At 42.1% G+C, this 20,493-nt stretch overlaps 1 protein-coding gene across 1 annotated transcript in view; it reads left to right on the top strand.

The window, feature by feature from the left end:
- Positions 1-20,493, top strand: part of LOC135548829 (follistatin-related protein 4-like) — a 217,120-nt gene that overhangs the window by 81,500 nt on the left and 115,127 nt on the right. The window contains exon 4 of the mRNA XM_064978796.1: positions 15,916-16,158. Coding sequence (XP_064834868.1) covers positions 15,916-16,158 — 243 coding nt within the window. The remainder of the gene's footprint in view (positions 1-15,915; positions 16,159-20,493) is intronic.

The raw sequence follows: 20,493 nt of genomic DNA, 5'->3' as shown, positions 1-20,493 counted from the left end.
GAAGGCACTGTTTAAGTGACGATGATGCTAGTTTATATGAAATATCTCCACTTCTGCACCATATACCTTTATGTTTCAGTTTATTGTGTTGGAAGGCTGGCCGATGTTTTGGTGCTTGGGAAAGAGCTTGTGGCTTTTTTTCCTGTGTCCCTAAGCAGCAAGTCATTTTCTCATAGCTGTCCTTCATCACTTATTCACAGGGGCTATCTATTATGTATTGTGATCTGATTGAGAGTGAGTGTTCTCCGTTCTGGCCCCTTCATGAACCCTCCTTTTGAGCACTAGCTGAAAAAAACACTGATCCAGACTGACCTCAAATTCAAAATTCACCCGTAACACAATTTTAAGAGAGGTATTTGACTTAAAAGTGATATCAGAGTGATTAAATGCATGTGCGTCAGAGAGGAAAGTAGATAATGTAGCTTTGAGGATTTGAATGTTTGAAAGGGTATATTAATGCATAGCCAAAGACTACCTCAAGACATTCGTTATATGTTATTCTGACAAAGTTTAGTGGAGTCAAACATTTTAAACAATGCCCTCAAAGTTCCTAGCTAGGGTCACGGTGGGTTTATGCCTCATTCATAACCCATTTCACTGTAACTGAAATACATATTGTACACTCACAGTAAAGTAGCTTCATACATATGCAGAGAGGAGGCATATTTCTAGCCGACTATCAGAAACAGACAGTCCCTAATCCCCAGCAATAGCTTCACCTTGTCCACCTCCTCCTCTTACAGTAGACACATCCAGCGATGAACTCTCTGTGGTGGTCCCACTGATACGTGGCCCCCACACAGCCAGCCAGCCCCCCGTCTCCCCCAACCGCCTGAGCAATGACAGGCTGCTGTCAACACAATCCAGCCTGAACCGCCCACCCACCGAACAGACCTGACTGGGCCTGACGGGAGCTCAATATGAATGGCGGTTCCAGCTGGACAATGTAGGGTATTGTCTGCTTTGGAGAGAGCGGTCAAAGCTATTTCGTAGAGTTCCCCCCCCACCCCATTTATGTTTGGTGATGAACTTCTGTCTGTCATTCTGGTTTTCTCCCGTTATTGTAATCCGATAAGAATGATTCCTGGCCATCTTGAATTTCCCATGATGCCTTGAGGCAAATCATAATTTAAACATTAGATCTGACAGCTCAGAAGAAAGAAATGTTGATGTTTTATTCAATATTTCTAATTCTGGCTCCTGAAAAGGGTTGATGTTCGACCTTTTACCAGACCATTATTCATTCCCCACCAAACTTTACAGTTGCCACTATGCATTGTGGCAGGTAGCACTCTCCTGGCATTCGCCGAACCCAGATTTGTATTTTGGACTGCCAGATGGTGAAACATGATTGATCACTCCAGATAACTAATTTCCACTACTCCAGAGTCCAATGGCGGTGAGCTTTAAACCACTCCATTCGACGCTTGGCATTGCGCATGGTGATCTGCTCGATCTGCTCATCCATTTCGTGAAGCTCCCGACAAACAGTTACTGTGCCGCCTCTACTTACTTACTGACTTTATTGTCCCATGGGGAAATTGTGTAAAGTCAGTAAGTAAGTAGAGGCGGTTTGGAACACGGTAGTGAGTGTTGCAACCGAGGACACGATTTTGTATGTGCTATGCGCTTCAGTACTCGGCGGTCCCATTCTGTGCACTTTTGTGGCCGACCACTTTGCTGCTGAGCCGTTGTTGCTCCTAGACATTTCCACTTCACAATAACAGCTCTTACAGTTGACCCGGGGAATTTCTAGCAGAGCAGACATTTGCCAAACGGACTTGTTTGAAAGGTGGCATCCTATGACGGTGCCACGTTGAAAGTCACTGCGCTCTTCAGTAAGGCCATTCTACTGCTAATGTTTGTCTATGGAGATTGCATTGCGGTGTGCTCGATTTTTTTTACTCCTGTCATTAACAGGTGAGGCAGAAAGTGGTGTCCACATATATATATATATATATATATATATATATATATATATATATATATATATATATATATATATATATATATATTATTGTGTAATTTAAAAGTACAGTATGCTTATTAACCTGCTATAAATAATATGACTCAGGAGGTCTAAGCTTGAGAGAGAGAGAGGGAGAGGGAGAGGTAGAGACGTGGCCAATATCTGAACTGTATCTGAACTGAAATAGACCCAGAGGACTTACTCAAAGTTCAAGGATTGCCCCAAAAAGAGACCCATGCATTACAGCTGTTACAGTTATGAAATGGTGGCATGATAGTGGCATGATTTTATGTTATTCAAACTGCAGGACAAGACTAATAACTTTCTGCAGACCAAATCTCCGGACTAGGGGAAGCAAATGAGCTTAAACCCAGGTCGGGATTGGCTGTGTGAAAGGCGAGGTACCCTTGACCCTGTCTCTCTCTACCCTCACTGTGATGTGAGAGCGAGGGCGATGCCATCAAAGCTCTGGGATGAGCAGGAGTTGTGTCAGCACAGAGCCGGGATCAATAAGATTAAGACGTATTGCATTATAGACTTGCATGTACACAGAGGTATACACGCGTACTGTACACACGCTGAGACACACGCACAGTACATGTTTCTGATATGTACCATACTGTCAAAACTAGTTAACACTTCGCCTTTGAATATGAGAATGCACAAAACACATGTTATATATAACACATTAACATGTTTTTCACACAGATAGTATAACTAGAACCCACACAGACTCACCTACAGTAAATATACAATTCATATTATTTTGGCAATAAAAGGAAATGTTTAATTGAAGTCTACTAAATGTGGGGCTAATTTATTTCTGAGATGCTGTAGCTGTATGGGACAGATGAGAGACATTTCTTAGCTTTCACAACACCATCTATTTGTGTAATATACACCCCTGAGATGGAACTGGACTTGTGCTTTTTCATGATACACCATATTTTATCACCTCTGCTGTTGGTGAGGATTGTGCAGAAAATGCATTGTGTGGCTTATTCAGTGTTGGCCTACTGTGGCTGGTGGCAATTAATAGGGAGAAATGAGAGTGGAGCCTGGTGTGGACTGATGCTCAACGCCTCGTGATTCTGGGAAGGCAGTAAATAACATTACAGCACTGGACCAACATCTCTAAACCTGCAGATCCATCATCAGCGTTGCTAGCTACTATACTTTAACACACGTGAGTGTACACACACACACACACACACACTTGGAATATAACAGATGAGAATCTGAAAATAGTACAGATGAACTGATGGTCAATTTCCAACCCAAGGTAAATGGCCTTTCTTCAGGACGAATAAATGAAAGTTGTTCTATCTGCAGAGACGGCGTCAGAGCAGAAGCTCATAAACAGAGCAGGCAGTCAGCTAACAGTCTCACTTAATGACTTTTCCCATAACCAACCTTTATAATCATGCTGGGAGAGGAAGTTAATTCACTTTAATAACATGCAGGATATTGAGACAGACCTTGTATAATTTGTCGACTATGTCCTGTTGTTATAAGTCATCTACACTGGAGTTGCCTCGTTCGTTGTATTACAAAAGTCTACCAAAGTTGCAGGACTTTTTGAGCTTGTTATACTTTTTCAAGTGATACTGTGTTTTGAATACACACTGTCTAGCTTGTTTTATATCTATTTCCATCTCCTGTGGAGAAGCGCAGGATATTGAATAACATATTATAACGGTGAAAGTCACGCAGTTTATGGGCAATTGGACAAATGTTTTTTAGTTCAAATTCATACTGAACATAATCATTCTTTTAGAGTAATGCTCTCAAACCACTGGCAATGCATGCTCAGTATTCTATCCTTTCAGGATAATGTATGTGACATGGCGGCAATTCTCACCCAACCAGTGTCAAGACAGATAACACAAAGTCAAGTAAACTTCATTGAGTTAATTCCAAATCCTCACGCCTGGGAGGTCGTAGAGGCTTACAAGTTGGGCTGTTTTCACCCCCCCCCCCTCTCATTTCTTAGCTCTGTTTGAATTGATATGACCATTGGGATCGATAGACACAGACATGAAAACTAATCTTATACACTACAGTCTCTCACCCAAGTTCTGGCCTCTTGTCCATTGATATTAAAAAACAGTGTGTCCGTCAGAATCATTTTGCCTGTCTGTGTCATACAGGGGGAAGATGTTTGACACCGTGTCTCTGAATGTGATTATGTTCATCTGATTTAAACCAAATCGAATGATATGGGAGATCAGTCGACGCGAGGCACTGAATCCAAAAGCCACGTTGGAAACCACAATGTCCATACTGTAGCCACGAAATTGCAATATCCTAAGCCTAAGGACATGTGACTAGCAGTACAGAAGCGATGGAGGCTCTGTGGATTGGGGCTCAGTTATTACTCTGTTCCTGTGGACAGACAGGAAGTCCCACACCACCAGAGCAGTGGCACTTCCTCTCTAATTAGAACAGTTTGGCAGGCCAGGCAGTGTCCCACTCTCCAAGTGTCACTCAATGATTCAGCCCTACCTATTCTTCTGTGGTTGGGGATGGGTGGATGGAAAGTTTGTCTTGATTGATGTTTAAATGTTGACGGGCTTTAATCGGACTCAGGTACAAACAAAGAGAGGTGTTTTCTTGACTGAATACAGGGCGTATCCTTAAGTGGTCTGCCTCTAGAGTATACCGACGCACTGTGTTTGTAGATAGATGGTGAAGATATCCCTTCGTTACAGTGACATGATGCATCTGAAGGGAGCAAAATGACAAGATTGTTATTTCATAAAATCATTAATAAAGCAAATATCAATCTGTCAAGAGTTTGATGGATGCTTGCCTGAAGTCTTGTTTCCGTGCCTTAGATTAGGGACGAGGACACAAAGAGCACTCAGGGGAGGACACATTCCTCTGGTAAATATCATAAAAAGGCTAAATATTTTTCATGGCTTCTACATACAACTTTCCATTGTGCTTATTTAAGTATACAGTGCATTCAGAAAGTATTCATACCCCTTGACTTATTTCACATTTTATTGTGTTATAGCCTGAATTCAAAATGGAGACAAAAGTTTGGAAACACCTACTCATTCAAGGGTTTTTCTTTATTTGTACTATATTCTACATTGTATAATAATAGTGAAGACACCAAAACTACGAAATAACACATAAGGAATCATGTAGTAACCAAAAAAATGTTAAACAAATCCAAATATATTTTATATTTGAGATTCTTCTAAGTAGCCACCCTTTGCCTTGATGACAGCTTTGCACAATCTTGGCATTCTCTCAACCAGCTTCATGTAGTAGTCACCTGGAGTGCATTTCAATTAAGAGGTGTGCCTTGTTAAAAGTTAATTTGTGGAATTTAATTCCTTCTTAATGCATTTGAGTCAATCAGCTGTGTTATGACAAGGTAGGGGTGGTATACAGAAGATTATGAGATATGAAGGTAAGACCCAGATGCAGACCACGTCAGATAACCAATAGTTTAATAATCCCAGTAGTCCAGAGAAGTGGGGGAAATGTACAGGACGGCAGGCAAACTCAGGGTCGGGTCAGGCAGAGGTCGGTAATCCAGAGGTAGGGGAAATGTACAGGACGGCAGGCAGAGTGGTCAGGCAGGCGGGCTCAGAGACAGTACAGGCAGGGTCAAAACCAGGAGGATGTGGAAAAAGCAGGAGCTGAGACAAACCGCTGGTTGGCTTGAACAAACAAGATGAACTGGCATAGACAGACAGAAAACACAGGTATAAATAAATACACAAGGGTTAATGGGGAAGATGGGTGACACCTGGAGGGGGATGGAGATAATCACAAAGACAGGTGAAACAGATCAGGGTGTGACAGAAGATAGCCCATATTATGGCAAGAACAGCTCAAATAAGCAAAGAGAAATGACAGTCCATTACTTTAAGACATGAAGGTCAGTCAAAAGACTTTGAAAGTTTCTTCAGGTGCAGTTGCAAAAACCATCAAGCGCTATGATGAAACAGATAAGTCCATTAGACATACCAACCTCGGAAATTGCAGCCCAAATAAATGCTTTACAGACACATCTCAACATCAATTGTTCAGAGGAGACTGCATGAATCAGGCCTTTATGGTTGAATTGCTGCAAAGAAACCACTACTGAAGGACACCAACTATTTTGGTTACTACAAATTAAATACAGAAATATCTCATTCACATAAGTATTCACACCCCTTTGCTATGACGCTCCAAATTGAGATCAGGCACATCCAGAAATATACAGTACCAATTTCCTTTGATCATCCTTGATGTCACTACAACTTGATTGGAGTCCACCTGTGGCCAATTCAATTATTTGGACTTAAAACTATTTAAAACAAAAAACACACGTCTATATAAGATCCTACAGTTGACAGTGCATGTCAGAGCAGAAAGTCCAAGGAACTGTCCATAGATCTCTGAGATAGAATGTTGATGAGTGATACAGTAGCAAGTACCTGGATTTCTTTGGCGTTACCTGGATTTCTGCATAAATTGGTCATCAAATTTGATCTGATCTTCATCTACGTAACAACAATAGACAAACATAGTGTGCTTAAACTAATAACACACACATTATTGTATTTTTCTTGTCTATATTGAATCCCATTTAAACATTCACAGTGTAGGTTGGAAAAAGTATGTGAACCCCAAGGCTAATAACTTCTCAAAAAGCTTATTGAAGTCAGGAGTCAGCTAACCTGGAGTCCAATCAATGAGATGAGATTGGAGATGTTGGTTAGAGCTGCCTTGCCCTATAAAAACACTCACAAAATTTGAGTTTGCTATTCACAAGAAGCATTGCCTGATCTGAACTATGCCTCAAATAAAAGAGATCTCAGAAGACCTAAAATTAAGTTTTGTCACGTCCTGACCATAGAAAGCTGTTTATTCTCTATGTTGGTTGTGGTGTGATAGTGACTAGGGTGGGTCATCTAGGTGAATTGTATTTCTATGGTGGCCTGATATGGTTCCCAATCAGAGGCAGCTGTTTATCGTTGTCTCTGATTGGGGATCATATTTAGGTAGCCATTTCCCCATTGTTATTTATGGGATCTTGTCTACAGTAAGTTGCCTTTGTGCATACCAGTAGCTCACGTTTCGTTTGTACTTGTTTGGTGAGTTTCGGTTATTTAATTAAAAATATGTGGAACTCTACGCACGCTGCGCCTTGGTCAAATCATTACGACGAATGTGACAGAAGATCCCACCAACAATGGAACAAGCAGCGTGCCCGGTAGATAATGGTATCCTGGTCTATAGAGGAGATTAAGGAGAGAACATGGAGTTGAAGTTTGCAAAAGTGCACCTGGATTTCCCACAGCGCTACTGGCAAAATATTCTGTGGTCGGAAGAAACTACAGTTGAATTGTTTGGAAGGGACACACAACACTATGTGTGGAGAGAAAAGGCACAGCACACCAACATCAAAACCTCATCCCAACTGTAAAGTATGGTGGAAGGAGCATCAAGGTTTTGGGCTGCTTTGCTGCCTAGGGCCTGGACCGCGCGTTATCATCGACGGAAAAATGAATTCCCACGTTTATCAAGACCATTTGCAGGAGAATGTTAGGCTATATGTCCAGCAAATGAGTTTCAGCAGAAGTTGAGTGATGCAACAGGACAACGACCCAAAACACAGAAGTAAATCAACAACAGAATGGCTTCAACAGAAGAAAATATGCCTTCTGGATTGGCCCAGTCAGAGTCCTGACCTTAACCCGATTGAAATTCTGTGGCATGACCTCAAGAGAGCAGTTCACACCAGACATCCCAAGAATATTGCTGAACTGGAACAGTTTTGTAAAGAGGAATTCCTCCTGACCGTTATGAGGGTCTGATCTACAACTACAGAAAGCGTTTGGTTGAGGTTATTGCTGCCAAAGGAGGGTCAACCAGCTATTAAATCCAAGGGTTCACATACTTTTCCCACCCTGCACTGTGAATGTTTACACATTGTGTTCAATAAAGACATGAAAACGTATAATTTTTTGTGTTATTCGTTTAAGCAGATTGTTTCTGTCTATTGTTGTGACCTAGACGAAGATCACATTTTATGACCAATTTATGCACAAATCCTCATACTTTTTCTTGCCACTGTATCTGGGAAAGGGTCTAAAAGAATAGAGTGTTAAATGTTTCCAAGAGCACAGTGGTCTCCATCATTGGAAAATGGAAAATAATCTGAAACTACCAAGACTGCCTCAAGTTCATTGACTAAAATGGCAGAACCTGCCAGAAGGACAGTCTGTACAGCACTTCACCAATCTGGGCTTTAAGGGAGAGTGGCCAGATGGATTCAACTCTTGAGAAAAAGGCACATGACAGCATGCCTGGAGTTTGCAAAAAGGCACATGAAAGACTGAGAGCATCAGGCAAAAGATTCTGTGGTCTGATGATACAAAATTGTATCTCATTGGCCTGAATGCAAAGTGCTATTTCTAGAGAAAACAGGTACAGCTCATCACCCGTCTAACACCATCCCTCCCGTGAAGCATGGTGGTAGCAGCATCATGCTATGGGGATATTTTTCTGCGGCAGGAACTGGAAGACTTGTAAGGACAGATGAAACAATGAATGGAACAAAATACACACAACTCCTTTATAAAAACCTGCTTCAGAGTGCAAACAACCTAAGACTAGGGGCAAAGATTTTAAGTTCCAACAGTACAATGAACACAAGCATACAGCCAAAACAGCGCTGGAATGGCTTCAGAACAAGAATGTGAAGGTCCTTGAGTGGCCCAGCCAAAACCCGCACTTGAATCCCATTGAAAATACGTGGAAAGAATTGAAGATTGCCGTTCACTGCTGCTTCCCATCTAACATGACAAAAAGGAAAGAAAGAATGGGAGAAAATCCCCAAATCCAAATGTGCAAAGCTGACATACCCAAGATGACTCAAAGCTGTAATCACCGCCAAAGGTGCTTCTACAAAGTAATGAATACTTATGTAAATATAATATTTTGGTATTTTTTTTATACATTTGCAAAAAAACAACAAAAAACATGTTAATTCTTCATTATTAATTCTCAAAGTCTGATTATGATGAGGGACAATGTCTAGATTCTGCCTAAGCCCATTAAAGCTCCGCTAGGGGGGACTAATAGATTCGATTGAAAAAGGGAATGACCATAGGGGGAAATTGAATGCAGGGACTAAAGATGTGAGGCCCTGCCGATGCTGGTCAGTCAGCCTGTACTGACTGCCATTGGCATAGAGGCTTGGTTGAACTCGTAGAACCATTGTGCTGCAGCTTAACAGAGAGGATTATCAAATGACACTTTAGCTTCTCAAGCTAGTCACAACTGAAGGCTACATGGCCCATGGGAGTAGAGAAGAAAGGCTTACTGTACGGATCAGCGTGCCCGCAAGACTTTAAACACCAGAACCCCAGAACTTTTCTCGTTATTATTGTGGCCTATTCTGCAAAGATAATCAGAGACAGTGAGGGAAAAGGACAAGGGGAGGTGGAGAAGAAAAACAACCAGTGGTGCCGGACGGTGCTGAGCCTTTAATCTTTGCTGCTTGGAGAATACAAACGATCCAGTAATCGTCCCTGACCTTGACACTGACAACAAGGTCACTGGGGAGCCGGGGTGTTTGCATTCCCACAGATGATTTGCCGAGACATGCAGAACAATTAGTGAACTGGATACAAGGCCATCATGTTGTGTGCCCCCCCCCCCGCCCCGCCCCTCGGGTCCTGTACCTGTTCCCCTTCCTGGCTGGCACCTCACACTTCATTATGATAGATCACACATCAATACGGCAAAGCCAGGTCAGCCTTCAGGTCTCCTTTTTCTCTCTCTCTCTGTGTGTGTGTGTGTGTGTGTGTGTGTGTGTGTGTGTGTGTGTGTGTGTGTGTGTGTGTGTGTGTGTGTGTGTGTGTGTGTGTGTGTGAGTCTCCTTTATGTGATTAAAGGACTTTTACCCTCCAACTGTGTAGCCTTACCTTTGTTATTAAATATTTCCTAGAGTTTAGACAGAATTATACTAAAGGCAGATTCAATTTGTGTTTTCAACTGTTTGATTATAATAGTAGGAACTGTGGTCTTGAGCTAGAGCAGTTTCATAACAGGGAATTAATACATGACCCTCTGTGTTTAGATCAACACAATGAACAGCAAACAATGACATATTATGCTGAATAATTCTGAATGAAATGTTATGCTGAATGATTCCAATCAGATACCCAACATAATCAATTCCCGACAATAATTCCCCACCTGTCTCCGAAAATGAATCTCTGAGGTTAAGATTGAGAGCCAGTGCTGCTCCTTCCAATGCTGCTCCTACCAGCACAGCACTCTATTCCTCCCGCAGGCCATGCTGCAAAACTGCATCCAGCTTCACCCCCATCCATACCTAGACAGTTGTACAACTGAATGCATTCAACAGAAATGTGTCTTCCGCATTTAACCCAACCCAACCCGACACTCCAATTAGTATGATGTGATATTATGTTTCATATGGTATGTGTTCATTTGTGGATGTCCATCTATTTTATACAATATGTCTAAAATATATGAAAATCGTATGATACGTTACGAATTCCAATTTGTTGTGGCTAACGTTAGCTAGGTGGCAAGGTGGCTAACGTTAGCTAGGTGGCAAGGTGGCTAACGTTAGCGAGGCTAGGGGTTAGCGGTGAGGAGCGGGAAAGAAGGGGAGAGGCGAGGGTGGAGGCGTTGGGAGGACGGGGAGCGATACTGGGCAGCGTCTTAGACCTGGGGGTGGGGGGGGGGGGTCTTCAGTTGGCATGTCATCAAGCATGATCTATTCCTATAACCTCCCTAAACCAGCATGATCTTGCAAGCTCACATTCTGTGAAACCAGCGTGAGCACAGTGGTCAATCTGGTTTGACAAGGGTATTCTATTCTGTTCAACATCAGCATGGAGTATAATCTTTAATTTTTGCATCATGTATTTGGACATAGTGAACCATCTGCTCGTGAGATTCCTTCCTTAGGATATTAGTCTGTTAGACAGCCATACCTCTCCCACGAACCCAGCTCCTCTGTCAGCTCAGTGTAGACAAACACCAGGTTCACCCTGCACAGGAGGAACAATAGTTTATAATCTTTCAATGCCAGGGTTGTGTTCAAAATTCCCTAGACGGGTGTCAGTGTAGGCATATTTGATAGGCACCAGTAAAAGTAACTGTGTCCGCAATGATTCACACTACCCAGGAGTGCCACAACCTAAAACAGTGTTGGCCCCTTACGATGCATTACCGCTTGCCCTCTCATTCAGGTGCTACGCATCATTATCTCATCCTATTCTCCTTTCCATCTTTCCTGTAACAAAGCCGATGGTTTCTAGACTAGTCCTCCAGTACATTGAAGTTTCACTCTTTCTGTTCTGACTATAAGCCAAATGTTAGTGTGGTCATTATTAATGTCACTTTAATAATGTTTACATATCTTGCATTACCCATCTCATATGTACAGTATATACTGCATTCTATCATTTTCTACTGCATCTTAGTTTATGCCACTTTGACAGTGCTCATCCATATATTTATATATTCTTAATTCCATTCCTTATTTGGATTTGTGTGTATTGGGTATATGCTGTCTATTGTTCGAAATTACTTGTTAGATATTGCTGCACTGTCCGAATTAGAAACACAAGCATTTCGCTGCACCTGCAATAACATTTGCTAAACACATGTATGTGACCAATAAAATTGGATTTGATTTGGACTTCCATCAGATTGTGCCAAATAGCCAACTCCTATGTGTAGCCAACTTCCATGGCATGACAACAATCATACAATAAGCTGAACAGATCTGTGAGCAGGCTGGCCGAATGTCGATTCAATGCCAGGCAATGCTCACCTGCCTGTCCCGTGTGTGTGTGTGTGTGTGTGTGTGTGTGTGTGTGTGTGTGTGTGTGTGTGTGTGTGTGTGTGTGTGTGTGTGTGTGTGTGTGTGTGTGTGTGTGTGTGTGTGTGTGTCCTGTCACTCTTGTTTATCGTATTGTGCTCAACCGGACTGTGAGGGTGGGACTGTCCCCCATAAAAACATTGACTTACTAAAGGATTGTGGACTAACCAGAATGACATCATCTGATTTATAGCAAACACTATCACAATTTGCTTGTGTCTAGATGAATGTGTGGTGGATGAAGGACAGTGATAGTGGAACCAAACACAAGATATGCTATCCTATCTAGCTAAATTAGGATTTAGTAGTTTAGCTAGCTATCTACCTTAGTACAGTAATAGTACAATAGTAGAAACGGACACTGTATCTGCCAGGCAGGAAAATCATGTCAGAAAAGCTGATAGACTGAAGTAGGAGCATAGTTAGCCATCTTTCACATGGTAGCAATATTCAGAGAGGGTTTTTCTACAATCTTCACACAATTATTATCTTTATGGAATTAAAATCTAATTTCATCAATTACATGTGGAGAAACCTATTTTAGTGAACATTAGCAAGCTACCAGCAGATGAAACAGAAAGTAAATTGTTTCTTCCCCTTCCCTTTCCCTGGTTTTAGCTTGCATCTATCACTGTCTAGCTGGCAAGGTTTAGGATATTTACTAGCCCATACCAGTGGCAAATGTAGTTATGCTCACTTGTTTTGCCAGCTAGAAAGAAACAAATTCATTCAGAAATGGAGGGAGAGGACAGATAGCTAGAGCAATAGCTAATAACGCAAGCTGCTGCTTCTCCAAGCAGCATTGCATCCAACATTATTCAGCGCTGCAAATACAGACTTTTTAACAAAATGATTTGTCATTTAAGTGACATTATTGATGAAACATTGTCATAATTTAACAATTTTCTTACCTCAACTGATCTACCTGGTTCCCACTTTGAAGCTGTCAAAATAGAACTTGAGATCCACTCTCCTTTCAGTCATCTACCAGGGCACTGAGGCAAATGCAGGATTTACTCAGAGATTTTTCATTGAAGTAAAAATAAAGGTTCCCGCACGTAATGTCCTAAACCAATTATATTTATTTTTAGCTCATGTTGTCATGTGTAAATGGCATTTTTCAGAAATACAGTTGGTGATTGGACGGCAGTGTTATTAAGGCATTTTCACTGCCCTGCAAAAGTATTATATTTTTTTGCATTACAACCTGTAATTTGAATGGATTTTTATTTGGATTTCATGTAATGGACATACACAAAATAGTCCATATTGGTGAAGTGAAATGAAAAAATAACTTTTTTCAATAAATAATTAAAGAAAATAAAAAACGTATATGCATATGTATTCACCCCCTTTGCTATGAAGCCCCTAAATAAGATCTGGTGCAATTACCTTCAGAAGTCACATCATTATTTAAATAAAATCCACCTGTGTGCAATCTAAGTGTCACGTGATCTGTCACATGATCTCAGTATATATACATGTGTTCTGAAAGGCCCCAGAGTCTGCAACACCACTAAGCCAGGGGCACCACCAAGAAGACCAAGACCAAGGAGCTCTCCAAACAGGTCAGGGACAAAGTTGTGGAGAAGTACAGATCACGGTTGGGTTATAAATAAAATATCAGAAACTTTGAACATCCCACGGAGCACCATTAAATCCATTATTAAAAATGGAAAGGAAATGGCACCACAACAAACCTGCCAAGGGAGGGCCACCCACCAAAACTCACAGACCAGGCAAGGAGGGCATTAATCAGAGAGGCAGAAAAGAGACCAAAGATAACCCTGAAGGAGCTACAAAGCTCCACAGAGGAGATTGGAGTATCTGTCCATAGGACCACTTTAAGCTGTACACCCCACAGAGCTGGACTTTACAACAAAAAAACATTGCTTCAAGAAAAAAATAAGCAAACACGTTTGGTGTGGGAGACTGCCCAAACATATGGAAGAAGGCACTCTGGTCAGATGAAACAAAAATGTTGCTTTTTGGCATTCAAGGAAAATACCATTTCTAGCGCAAACACAACACCTCTCATCACCCTGAGAACACCATCCACACAGTGAAGCATGGTGGTGGCAGCATTATGCTGTGGATATGTTTTTCATCAGCAGGGACTGCGAAACTGGTCAAAATTGAAGGAATGATGGATGGCGCTAAACACAGGGAAATTCTTGAGGGAAACCTGTTTCAGTCTTCAAGAGTTTTGAGACTGGGACGGAGGTTCACCTTACAGCAGGACAATGACCCGAAGCATTCTGCTAAAGCAACACTTGAGTGGTTTAAGGGGAAACATTTAAATGTCTTGGTATGGCCTAGTCAAAGCCCAGACCTCAATCCAATTGAGAATCTGTGGTATGACTTAAAGATTGCTGTACACCAGCGGAACCCATCCATCTTGAAGGATCTGGAGCAGTTTTGCCTTGAAGAATGGACAAAAATCCCAGTTGCTAGATGTGCCAAGCTTATAGAGACATACCCCAAGAGACTTGCAGCTGTAATTGCTGCAAAAGGTGTCTCTACAAAGTATTGACTTTGGCAGGGGCGGGGGGGGGAATAGTTATGCGCGCTCAAGTTTTTTTTTTTTTGTCTTATTTCTTGCTTGTTTCACAATAGAAAATATTTTGCTTCTCCGAATATCAATGTTCATTCCAGGTTGTAAAGGCATCAAAATTGGGAAAAATGCCAAGGGGGTGAAGACTTTCGCAAGCCACTGTACCCATCATCACTATTAATCCAAAATTAGAATGCTCAGGCTGGAAAGGGGAAGGGTTAGCTATCATGATAAGTAGTTGCAAGGCTGCTAATTAGCTATTAGATTGAGATGATGAGATTTGAAAGCGCAACCTTTGGGTTTCTAGACGTTCATGTTCTATGCCTAGCCTTCCACGCTTCTGTCTTATGTACACATACCAAACATAACATATTATACTCATTTGAGTGTACCTGGTTTACATTTACTATGTTACGTCTAGTCTATGACTATGCTCCCAGCCTATAGCTGCTAACCCAGACCAGCTACCCTCTCTCTCCCAGCAATGCTGCTATCTCCAGCACAGCCCCCCTCTCTCCCCCCAGCCATGCTGCTAAAACCAATCCAGTTCCCCTCTCTCCCCCAGCCTAGCTCCTAACCTCAATCTAGCGGCCACCTATACTCCAAACCCAGGCCCCAATAAATCCCAGCTCAGATCTCTCCAGGAGTGGTCCCTTCTAGGGCCTGGGGCCTAGCAAGATCAATCCAAGGTGGTGTGGCTGCAAGTCTCAGCAGCTTTTTCCCTGCTTTAAATGCAAATAGATTGAATCAGAAGGGAGTCGGAGGATCTCCACGGTGAGGGGATCAGGAGTGACAGGTGCTAGGAAGGACGTGTGAGGAAGGGCAAGTTACAATCTCTGTTGATCTCACAAAGTTTAAGTGTGTTAGTGTGGAATTTTGGGTCACACTTTATTTGGATAGTCTAGATGTTCTATCTGTAGATGCTCTACAGATGGTCGTATTATCTGTTGATATGCAAATGCTTGCTAAGGTTACGGTTAACGTTAGAATAAGGGTTAGGGTTATGGCTAGGGTTAAGGTTAGTAGATAGTTGAAATGTTACTGATAGTCTTTAGAGCATCAGTCCACCTGGATGGAAAATCATACATTTTTTATAAAAACAATATGCCTTCACAAAATCTTAATAAATCAATATGCCATTTCAGAGTTTCCTTTAGGAAAAATTGGCACGTGACAACATGACAGGGAAGATTTTAATTTACCTGACATTTGAGAAATGTAATGGACATCCATATACACTCAGAGCCAACCTTGCGCAAACAGCGCCTTCAATAAGCAATGTGTTTTTTAACTTTCCTTTTAGAAAGCAGACAACAGGTGTTCGAAGTGATTAATATTCTGTCCAACACAACCTATCCAACCATCCTTCCTATCTTTTCTTACTGGATTGTCTTAGTATGATAGTCTCCTGGCTTTTTTACAAAACTTGGGTTTCTTTTTGAATGTTTTTTTTCCAGGTTGTCTCTGTTTCTTCCAACCTAAACTCTGGTTTCTCCCTCTCTGTTTTTCTTCCAGTCCACTCTGGGTCAAATGGAGGGCCATGCAAGAGGACAAACTGCGGGAGGGGCCGCCAGTGTGTGCTGCTGGAGTCGACGGGCCGGGCAGAGTGTGTGTGCCAGGAGAAGTGTCGACCCACCTTTGTGCCGGTGTGCGGCTCCGATGGAAGGTTCTACGAGAACCACTGTGAGGTGTACCGCACCGCCTGCCTGCAGAAGAGACGGATCTACGTGGTGCACAGCAAGGACTGCTTCTTCAAAGGTAGAACCACATCTCCACACTGTGCTGATGTTGTTATTGGAAATCTTGTTATTTGGAAATGCTGATGTTCTGATGTCAAACAATTAAAATTGCAAAGATACCTTTTTGTTTAATGAATCAAAGGAAGTCTAAAACCCAAAGCTGGGAGACAATCATATCCACAAACTGAGACTGCGAGTCACAAACTAGAACATTCTCTAGAAGTTGTGCTAATTATGTCAGTTGAGGACACATAATTCCTCCCTGAAATACAAACTAGAATTTATGACTAGAATATTCTGTTCAATAGAGACAGAGTCAAACACACGGGGCATTTAAAGAAATGAAAGAGGGGAAATCATTTGTGCGACGTTCATAATGTTGTCTGTGTCCTGGCACTATGGCACAGGGTCAAGATTGCCATGGGAACCGTATCAATGCACTGACAGGTGGGCTCTCGTGTTATGGGAGCGGTCTCTGAGGTTATATTCAGCTTTTATATTCTATTAAAGGGTTTATTTCAAGTAATTCATTGAGAACATTTCTAAAACTGAACAAAGCCCACTGAATCATTAACAACGGTAGAGTGATGTAAGCCAAATGGCAGACTTGTACATTGTAAATGTTCTTGAAGTTAATGTTAAGTTGTCATATGTAATTCAAAGTATTGCATAAGCGTCCCAGTAACATCTGACATCAACCCATTTTCGGTCAAACCTAAACAGTAGTATCTCCAACTTCAGTTTGCTAACAGCTTCAATTCATAACAAACGACCACGGATTACAAATACTGCATCAAAAGTCATTGGACTCCCAGTCTCGTCCCTCCTGAACGAATGTGCAATTCAACCAAAACGCCTACTTTATCAACAAAGCCGACCGCCCACTCCATCACTGCTTTGACCCCCTGCCATCAGGTCCTAGCTACAGGTCGGCAAAGGGCCACTCTACTGCCTGTTAATACTGTTCACTGCTTTCCATACAAAGCAAAGTATATATGGGATGATGAAGGCTGTGTCTTGCTGTTTACAACTTCTTGTGGTGAAAGGAATTTCCTCTTGAATACCAACAAGTAGCATTCATTCAGTCCTTACCAGCTACAAAAATGTGTTCATGACTCTGGCTGAGGGGGCGACATCCCTCTTTACTCTTAAGTTAATTTCCAATGTTGACTGGGACAGTTATATGCAGTAATTATTGGCCTTATGCTGATACAAATAGAAGTGAGTATAGTACGTCGTTTACGGTGGTGTCATTCAATGCTGGGACCGGGCTCGTTGAGAGAGGTGCTTATGCATGAGCAGTGAATGTGTAGAAATGCTCTGTCATCTCACATTAGAGCGCCAGAGATCCCAGGCAGACACAGCCATGCATGCTTAATCCAAATTAGGCAGGTGTTCAATCGCCACATTATACTTGATCACCATTTCACTGCAAGCCAGCGGGAACGGAAGACGCTCACATAAATAGTCATGCTCAAATGTCAGTGAAGACGTATTTGTTTAAGTCTTCCGTTGTGGTGTGGAATATTGTGGTGTGGTGTGGGGGGAATATTATTGAGTCTGCTGAATTAGGTCATGTATTTTAATACAGCATTATTACCTCAAATGGTCACTATCAAACTTTCACTACTGTTATCAAATTATCAGTACTTAAACACACAGAAATAGACTCAGGATTGTATTTGTTGAATTACCACAAAATATTCAGCATGGGGTTGAAGGGTTCAGTTGCAGACAGAAAACAGGGCAAAAATGTATTCCCCTATCAAATGATGACTGGAAACCAGCTGTCCTCCATGAACCTTTTTTAAATGGTTGAGTATTATACCCTTCGCGGCATTGATATTTGAAGGCAAAAAATATAAACAATATTTTGTCACAAATTTGCTGACAAGGGGAAAAAGGGTGTAAATAATCAAATCAAATCAAATTGTATTGGTCACATACACGTGTTTAGCAGATGTTATTTAGAGTGTAGCGAAATGCTTGTGCTTCTAGCTCCAACAGTGCAGAAATAACTAACAAGTAATATCTAACAATTTCACAACAATACCTAATACACACAATCCAGGTAAAGGAATGGAGTAAGAATATATAAATATGTGGATGAGCAAAGCGGCATCGACGAAGATGCAATAGATAGTATAGAATACAGTATATACATAAGAGATGAGTAATGCAAGATATGTAGACATTATTAAGGTGACTAGTGTTCCATTTCTTAAAGTGGCCAATGATTTAAAGTCTGTATGCAGGCAACAGCCTCTCTGTGCTAGTGATGGCTGTTTAACAGTCTGATGGCCTTGATATAGAAGCTGTTTTTCCGACTCTCGGTCCCTCTTTGTTGCACCTGTACTGACCTCACTTTCTGGAAGATAACGGGATGAACAGGAAGTGGCTCGGGTGGTTGTTGTCCTTGATGATCTTTTTGGCGTTCCTGTGACATTGGGTGCTGTAAATGTCAGGGAGAGCAGGTAGTTTGCCCCCGGTGATGCGTTGTGCAGACCGCACCACCCTCTGGAGAGCTCTGCGGCTGCGGGGGGTGCAGTTGTCGTACCAGGCTGTGATACAGCCCGACAGGATGCTCTCAATTGTGCATCTGTAAAAGTTTGTGAGAGCTTTAGGCGGCAAGCTACAATTCTTCAGCCTCCTGAGGTTGAAGAGGCGCTGTTGAGCCTTTTTACCACACTGTCAGAGTGGACCATTTCAGTTTTCAGTGATATGTACGCTGAGGAACTTAAAACTTTCCACCTTCTCCACTGCTGTCCGGTCGATGTGGACAGGGGGTGATGTGGGTTGATTAAATGTGGGGTGATTGGTTGAAATTAAAAGCCCTTTTTTTGTGCTGCGGTGATCGGTCAGTTTAGTGGCAGAATCACAAAATCCTGGATGGACTGATTATGGACAAGATCAGTTAGGGAGAAGGGGATGGAATGACAGTCCCTTGTCTATAGAAAACTATACCAAACCCACGTGTAGCTTTACCATAGCTTTCCTTATGGATGGAGAAAAGGTAGAGAATGAGGTATAGGAAATAGCTTAAGGGCTTCCCCCCCTTACCACCTCATTCTGCTGTTCCCCCCCACACAGAAATACTCTTTCAACCCATTTTCAACCCACTTTTGATGTCAATAGGAAGAGATTGCAGCCTGCAATCCACTCAATAGTATTGATGTAGACCTGTGGCTGTTGGTTCATGGCCTGCGACAAGCTGGAGATACAATTGTGGAGGGCTCTAGAAATGCCTATTGGATCCTGGCTAAGACTTTTGTTCAATTCCGTTGTGACTTTACTTGAGTATATCTACAAATACTGTAGCTGATGGGAATACAATAAAACATCAGCATTCTCCTTTCCCTCCAAACACGTCCAGGCACACTAAACACATGTACACCTGTGAGTAGACCCACAAGCTGACTACCCACAGAGCCATTACACAATTAAAAAACTGGTCGGCAAACTACCCTATAGCACAACCCCTTTGCCTTGTTTTGAAATTGATACAAACAAGATAACAACTTTGTTTTCCCTTGTCCTCACTTCTGATTAACATCGAACAACATCCCGGGTCAGGCTCATTTCCTGATCTATCCTTTGATTAAAACAACACTCGCTAAAACACTCCAAACAGAACTAATATAACTAACATGGCTGATTATTCTAGAACACTCCAAACATAACTAACATGGCTAATTATTTGAATAGCTTTCATCCCCTGACTAACTGCAAAGTGGCAAGCACAACAAAGCACAGCATGTTCTCCTGCAGCCCAGTGGGAGGTCTCTGAAGCTGCTAGGCTGACCGACATGGTGCTTGTTCACATTCAGCCAGCCCAATCCGATGCTCGCAGGACTTCCAACCCAGACGAAGTGACGTTACAACTAACCCACAGGGTGCGACCCAAAAATGCACCATCCTCCCTACATTGATATGGGCCTTGGTCAAAAGTAGTGCACTACATAGGGAATAGCGTGCTATTTTGGTCCCTAGATATAAATTGTAGATTGCATTTAAAAATGACTCGCCCCGGGTCAGGCAGAATTTAGAGACATGCAATTGAGGGCCATCGCCGCTCCTCGCGATTCCTGATAATGATCAATCGGACACGTCACACATCAGACAAATTAGGGCAGCCGGCGTTGGATGGAAGTTAAACTTCTCCTCCTCTTTTCATCTTCTCTCAGTCCCGGAGCTTTCAGTATCTGAACGCTCTTATCGTTCCGCTTGGTTTGATGTCTGGCTGTGGTTATTGCATTAGCCATCAAAGCTGCTTTTTTCACTGTACACTGTGCCCAGAGTGTGGACACTCTTTCCTTCAGTGTCTGTCGTATTGACCGCTGATCTTTGGCCCCTT

Source organism: Oncorhynchus masou, chromosome 11 (assembly GCF_036934945.1).
Source record: "Oncorhynchus masou masou isolate Uvic2021 chromosome 11, UVic_Omas_1.1, whole genome shotgun sequence".
NCBI lineage: Eukaryota > Metazoa > Chordata > Actinopteri > Salmoniformes > Salmonidae > Oncorhynchus > Oncorhynchus masou.
This window is presented reverse-complemented; position numbering and strand designations above follow the sequence as displayed.